The following is a 7,596-nucleotide window of genomic DNA, read 5'->3' on the forward strand; positions in this document are numbered from 1 at the left end:
ATTGTTGTGTTGAGATCAAGAGATTCGCTTCATTACTACTGATACTCTTGAGAAAGCGCTACTTCTACAATACTGCTGAGAAAGTCATGCCATCACCCCATCGCAATATAAAATGCTATAGGTTATTAGAAAAGGAAGTTTCACTGGATCTTTTTCTAATTAGGTATTTTAGCCTTTTAACTGCTTTTGTGAACTGAGATAAAGAGCGTTTTTAGGACTGTACATGAAGTTATCTTCCCCTTTTGCCATTCGTCTAAGCAACGTAGCCGGTCTTCCCGTTAACGCTGCACGCCTGCTCGGGGGTTAGTCCGTCCCTTGAGGAAGTAGACCTCGGATTGTGAACCGTGTCAATGTATGGGAGGGTTTTTGACTGCGTATTGTTTCCTATTTTACAAACACATCACATTAAAGTACAAAGCAATTTAACTACAAAACGTAATTTTAATCGAAAATTCATAAAAAGCAGAACGCATCATTAAACCGATGATCGTGAATAGATTTCTTTAATAAATACGAGCTCCGTTAAGCACTACATTTAGTATCGTTTTCATAAAAATACACTGATGGACCACAATGGATACAGCAGCATATGTAATAAAAAATCCAAATCAAAGTCAAAACGGAAACAGGCAAAAATATTTACAAATATTTGTTAACACCCCTTGTAAAAAAAGAATAACCACAAATAAATAGAATTCCACCATTAAAAGGCAATTAAGAATTGTCAGTAAAAGCAAGAAACCACGGAAACAATACAAGACTTATAACAAAGTAAAGCTACAATTCCAGTGTCAAATGCTATTTACATTTGTAAAGTGCACTGCCAGATTATGATCACTCATGAAAACAAGAAGCCTTTGATAAATTCTAGTCTTAATTATTCTGATGCGTTTTAAGAAATGCCCAGTTCTTAAAACTGTATAGAACAAAAACACAAACATGCAGAAACAAACTGCTGTAAAAAATTCCAAATGTGGCAGAAAGCTCGCTGCTTTTCGCAGGGTATAGCGCCGCCTACTGGCTATGAAATGAATTACACAGATTAGTTCAGGAAACAGTGATAAAGCCTTTAAAAGATTCATTAAGTAACGTGAGGTTTGCTTGTATTACTGCAGTCAAGTGAACGTCCTGAGAGATCGTGAGTTATCACAGTGAGCTGCAAATTATGGTGAATTACCACCGGTTTTATACAAAGATCCCAGCACTTCTAGTACAACCTACACAACACTCTTTGGATTTGCGAAATACAAAAGAAATTTTGGCATAAAACATTCAAGTCATTGATGACATTACAGACAGACATACCTGAGTCAGGAAGGTGACATGGGTATTTGACATTTGATTTTTGCAATGGTTTTTTGAAATCTATTTTTCCTACTTACGCAAAAGCACCCAGTTATGCCAAATAGTATCCAAATATCATATTATTATTATTATTATTATTATTAAGAGCCTTCCTGATTAAATACTATTTCATATTAAATGTTCTGAGAGTCAGAAAGTGTAAAAAAGGGGGAAAATAATGTTCTTCACATAATGGCCATATTATTGTGATTTATGCACCAGTCAGGTGGTCCCAGGAGAGTAGATTTAGACTAAATGTATGCTTGGTTAAATATTGCTGAGTAAAAGCGTCAGTGACAAACTTCCAATTCTGGATCAAATGGAAAAACATAAAGTAAAAACCATTACTAATTATTAAATCATTGTGTTAGTCTCAGAAACGCCCCAGGCAAGCTTGATTAAAACAAAACGAAACCAAAAATCCAAACAAGCAATAAATTACATTCCATCGGAACAAAAACAAGGTTCTGGATGTAAAAGCATGAGACGAACAGGTCGGCCCAGCGCCCCCAGGGGATCCTCTATCCCTTGGCTGCTCCCCAGGGATTCAGGGTGGCCTGGGGAAGGATGAACTGCGGCGGAGCCCTGGGGAGGACGTAGTAGCCAAGCACAGGCGCTGGTGGGGCGCCACACATGGCTGTCAGCACCACAGGACCCTTCTTCTGTGGCCAGAGCGCCGTGGGCTGATAGAGGCACTGCAGGCTCGCCAGCTGCAGCGCGCACCAGGGAGAGGAAAGAGAATGCTGTTAACAATGCTAAAGCTTGACCCTCCAAGAACCATCGAGGCTTTCTGGTGATGGTGGGGTTAATTTGACAACGACTCGATTGGATGTACTGCATTCCGATTTACTTTGTGAAAGATTGATTTGATTGTGTTTATCAAAAAATTCTATATTAACTATATGGAACATAATAGTTAACACTGTTCTTTTTACGAAAATGTAATTACACACATTACCACATTGTATGTGTCAATAATAACAGGCTTTTGTGCAATACAAGTTAACTGAATCTTGAGCTACAGAGGTTGGCTGGTTTTCCAGGTGAGTGAGAGACACGTCAGGCTTGCTGACTCATTTACCTGAGACCTGGGGACTTTCCGTGGTTTTGGCTCTCTTGTCCTGGGCCTCATTGCAATCACGAATGCTTTGTCCTGCCCCTTTCTTCCCTCCTTCGCTTTCTCCACCTCTCCCTCTCTCGCCTCGTCCTCTGCATCGCTGGACACGGCCGAGCCGCAGTCCGAGGAGCTGGCCGAGTGGTAATCCGACGTGTCCAGCATTGCCAGGTCTAAGCTTTCTCGGTGCACGCTGGGCTCCTTCTCTGTGTTCTCCTCTACCTCACTGAAGCGTGCCACTGTGAAATATCTGCAGTTTTCCCCCGACCTGGGAAAAACCGCCAAAGTTAACCACCAACATCCAAACGTGTCACATCATGGCTGTAGAGATAGTGATGCCCCCCACCCCAGCTAGGGCCTTGGAACTTACCGTGCAGACACCTCCAGGGGATCAATCCATAGTGTGAGCTCACGAGGGAGTCCCAGCTCGGATGGCTTCAGCTCACTCACTTCACAAGCTCGGACCACTGAGTCATCGCATGGGACACCCTGGTTCATCCTGAGGCATCTGCCAAAGAGCATGTGAGGATCAGAATAAATTCGCCTCCTACAAATCTTGACACCCTCCAAATTCTTTAACACTGTCCTCCAACCCACTAATAAAGAAAAGATGGAAGGTGTTATGTGTTACCTGTAGGCCTGTCCCTTGCTGGGATTGTTGGGGTACCAGTGATGTGCATACTTTTCACAGAGAAGCTCGTGCAGTTTCTCGGCAAACAGTCTGGCCTTGGCTTCGTTGACACCTCCTCGCTCCATGGCCAAGCGTTTCAGGAAGTCCACACCAGCACTAACTTCCCTCTTCATCTCCTGCCAGGATTTAGAACGTCATTCAGAAGGAGCAGCTTCCAATTCCTTGTTTTAACTGAATATCCTTTTTTACATTCAAGATGTTTCTCGTGAATACAAATGTGTCGTTTCGTCCCTGCGAAAGCACATCAGTGATCTGAAAAGCGGCCGAGAGTCAGCGCCAATGTTTTTTTTTGCCATTTGCATTGGCATCTCTGGCCGTTGTCTCTGAGGCTGATTTGCGATGGTACTGAACCTTATGCTGGTGAGAAGATATTCTTGATAAGTGAGCTTCCCAGTCCACTCTAATCACAGAGGCCTTTACTGAAACAAGAAGTCCATCTATTTTTTTACCACATACATAGACTTGCATTCTTGTTGTGAAAACGAGCACCTCAGCACAATTTGCATGAAGAGCAAATAAGATGCAAATTAACTCAGATAGGCGTGGAGGACAGGGATCACAGGTTCAGAACAAACAGAGCCAGTTGCGTAATAAGGCTTTTTACTTTCTAATTATGACACACTGAGACATCTCATGATGATGAGACAACAGAGGAGTTCTGTTTTGACAGCACACGGATATTCTGTCATAACAAAATGTCCCAGAGAATCCACCACCTTGGCAACGGGTTGGCAGCACACTCTGTCCATGTCATCCTGACAGCAGATACAACATCAGATAAGTACAATGTAAATGAAATGATAACCTCGAGGGGCATGAAACATTTCTGTAGAAAAAGTCATGGGATTGCTTCTTTTGCAAACCAAATCATTTAGGTTACTGTACATTCTGTCACAGAATTCTTGGGTAATTCATATAGGTTCATGCAAATTGGTGCTGTGCTCCACCTGTCCCTTGGTTTAAATCTCAGTTGTTTTGAAAGTTAACATTTCCCAGTTTGTCAGAAAACTGCTTCCCAGTATCATACACTTTGCTACTGATGTGACCTTCATTGGCAAGCCCTGCTGTATCAGAAGCTGTTCTTTGCCTCCAGGAAGAACAAAATGCTTTATGTATGTATGTGGTGTGCATGCCTGCAATACTGGCCAATCACTCACAACATTCCCTGAGACCAGAGCGCTCCTGCTCAAACATCCCGGAGATGATGGGCTTTTATTTCGTGCTATGGATATTACAAATGAGGTCCATTTTGATGCACAAAGCACAATTTCATGTAACTCTCCAACATGGCACTTTTTCTGCTAACAAATCTATTTTCTATCTGTTGTGGTATCCCATTCTAACTGCACGGCTTAGTCAGTTATAGATACTTAGATACTTACTTATAGATATATAAGACTTATGGATATAATATATAATATTTATAAAATATTTAGTTACCAATTTATAGATGCTAATGACACCCAATTAACATTCAATATCATTTTACTAATTTAAATTTGAAATAATTATTGTGTTGCTATGTTTACTAGACAAATCACAAATTACTATTTTAATAAACATTGATGTTTATATTCACAGAGTAAATTCAAAATTTCAAGAATGGAAAAATGTGTCATTTAGACTACAATCAAATATGATCTGATATAGGATAGATGTCAAAGTATCTTAGACTATCTTGTCACCATACTATAAGATCATCATACATTTAGCAAAAACATTTGACATGGTTTAAACTGCTAACTTTTGATGGGAAACAGATCTAGTCAAATGCCAGTAAAGCATTACTTTTTTGAAAGTAAATGTCAAAGCTGCTATAGACTTACTCTCTTTGTGTGAGAGAAATCTCTCCTGACAACTGCTACAACTTCAAAGTCCTCCCTTAAGAGCAATTTGGGCTTAGTGTTACCCATGCTGGTGTTACACCCAACCGTGTTACACTGTGGCCAGCAAGCTTACATCTGCTTAAAATGATTCTGAAGCTGATGATAACAGGATGTCCTCAAATTTCACTACTCAGTTAGCAAGAAAGCAGGATAAACCAGCCATCGACATTGGTGAGAGCGTGAGTCTGGCTATTCCATTTAACATAATCAGGAAGGAGACACGTGAACTCCCCATAGGTTACTTCAAAGGGCAAACACTCAAAATGAAACTCTTATAACAGCTGTTAGGGGATAGTAAATATCATGACGGTATATAAATGTGTTTTTTGCCTACCATTTAGCTGAATAAAGAAGAAAAATATGAATATTAGACAAGAATACACACCAATATGTCCATGATGTTTTCTTTGTTCTCCAGAGTATAGCCAGAGCTTGAGTCCAACTGCTATATGATGTAATACTGTAGTAACAGCCTACATGTCCTATTAATCAGTGAACAGCCCTGACACCCATATGACTCACACAATCCTACCTGAAAATAAGGAGTGATTAAAACTTTGCTCTTTGTTTTGGCATTTATTTTGAATTGCACAATGCCATTGTACTATATGGGTGTAGGATTTTAAGTTGTGGCAATAGCTTCAGAGGCCTAGCATGTTAACAGGTGTTTGGAGCTCTTGTTTCAGAGGTTCACATCTGATTTTGCTCAAAACATTCTCAACATTGTCGTCACATTTTGTTTTATGTGGACCGGATTTGCAAAAAACAAACAAACCCATCTTTAATCACTTCATAAGTTATGACAAATAGACAACAGACGAAAATAAAATCAATAACATTATATCAATTCACTGTCAAAAACGACAGCTTTCGTGATATCGAGAGGTTTGAGGAATAGCTTGTTATTCGAAGCAAAATGGTGAGAATATTTATAAACTAAAGTGCAGTTAGCCTTAAAGGTGATCTTCCGCGCTAGACAACAGGCTACCAGAGGAATACGTAACATATGGTTACATGGCTCATATCGCTGCGATTTCCCCTACCCCTAACTTTATAGGCGTCTCCAACCTGACATTATCCAATATGGCTTTGTAGTTGCTCTGCAGGCCGAACCATGCGTTCTATGGTTTCTGGTGGAGCGAACAGCCCGTTCATGGTGCAAACACAAAGACCTGAAAAGACGCACTCTGGGCCTCGAGTTACAAAGCGCGCAGTTCTACACTACTGGCGCCAGGCGCAACACGCGGTAGACGTGTGGTTTGATTTAGCTACAGGGTACAGTGGATATATAACCAATTGTTTACTTAGGAAAAGTTGGGAAACTTTGCGATTTTACACTTCTTTGTGTTCTTTGACTCATCGCTTGTTTTCCGCTTAGTTAGAGGAAATTCTCTGTAGGAGGAATCGCCCAAATTTAGACAGACAATTTCGAGTGAGCAGGCCTTTTCTAAGAATATTTTTGTGATAAGTGAAGTTCTTTTAAGATACCGAGCAAAAACAAAATACGTATTTTCTTATTTTCTCTCTTGCACACGCACACACACACACACACACACACACACACACAGAGACACAGATGGAGAAACTCAATCTATTCACACTCTCAATCTATTACTATTCTATTCTCTATTATTCTAAGATATGAGCTGGATTCTTCGTTATTTTTGTAGTCGATAGTTTTCCAATATATTATATCAATATATAGAAGTGTTTAGGCTTCTTTTTGAACATATGTCAGATTATACAAGGCTATCCTATAGTCTAGAATGAGTTAGTATAACACAAGCCTAAAAGTCTGAAATATACTGTAATGTGGCACACTATGCTTTTATGAACTTTTGCAGCTAGGCACAACCACTTATTAACGGTTTCGGCTATGTAGTCTACAAAAGAGTTGCACGTGGGCCACTTTGCAGTACTCACCTAAGACCCTTAAACCAGTAAATCCTACGGGTTCGTTTCTGCAAACCTCCTACTGAAATGGATGAAACCTCTTCTTTCTGTCGTCGTTTCCCGCTGCTTCCTCGTAGACTCAGTCAAAGTCATCCACGTTCCCCCTTTCGTGTTTGCTTCTGTTGAACAAAGTAGCAAGCAGTGCCTTTCCCGTCGATGACGAACGTTTGACTCACTTCCTAGTTCGGGTTCTGAAACGCGGAGGTGATTTCCCCCCCCCCCCCCTCTCACGGAGACGGCGGCGTGACGACACATGCCAAATATGGGCAGGCAGAGGAAGCGCCGGAAACAGAACCAAGAAGCAAGCCATTCTCCCAAATAACGCACAACTGACCAGACACACGACGCAAAAATGCCTATAAATAGCTCCAGTACCCCGAGCTTTTGATCGTTTGTACTCAACCGACTAAAGGAAGCAAGGGCAAACATGTTTTTGTTCCAATAAAGCCTCCATTTATTTGATTTTTTCCCTCCTATTGTCAGCACAACCTCATAAATCAGTTTCGGAAATCGGATACAAGCGCGAGTAAACATAAACAGAGCAAAGATACCGCACCCACCTATATAAACATATTAGACTCAATAAAATCAAGGTAGGAGTACATAAA

At 40.7% G+C, this 7,596-nt stretch overlaps 1 protein-coding gene across 1 annotated transcript; it reads right to left on the minus strand.

Moving 5' to 3' along the window:
• Positions 1-487: 487 nt before the first annotated feature.
• si:dkey-79d12.5 (protein BTG3) lies at positions 488-7,152 on the minus strand. Its single transcript, XM_027007207.2, has 5 exons — positions 6,959-7,152; positions 3,090-3,265; positions 2,829-2,966; positions 2,426-2,726; positions 488-2,054 (listed from the first exon to the last, which is right to left on the minus strand). Exons 2-5 carry the CDS (start codon positions 3,260-3,262, stop codon positions 1,866-1,868), a joined length of 801 nt encoding a protein of 266 aa, XP_026863008.2. The 5' UTR covers positions 3,263-3,265; positions 6,959-7,152; the 3' UTR covers positions 488-1,865.
• Between the last annotated feature and the right edge of the window lie 444 nt (positions 7,153-7,596).

Source organism: Electrophorus electricus, chromosome 10 (assembly GCF_013358815.1).
Source record: "Electrophorus electricus isolate fEleEle1 chromosome 10, fEleEle1.pri, whole genome shotgun sequence".
Lineage (NCBI taxonomy): Eukaryota > Metazoa > Chordata > Actinopteri > Gymnotiformes > Gymnotidae > Electrophorus > Electrophorus electricus.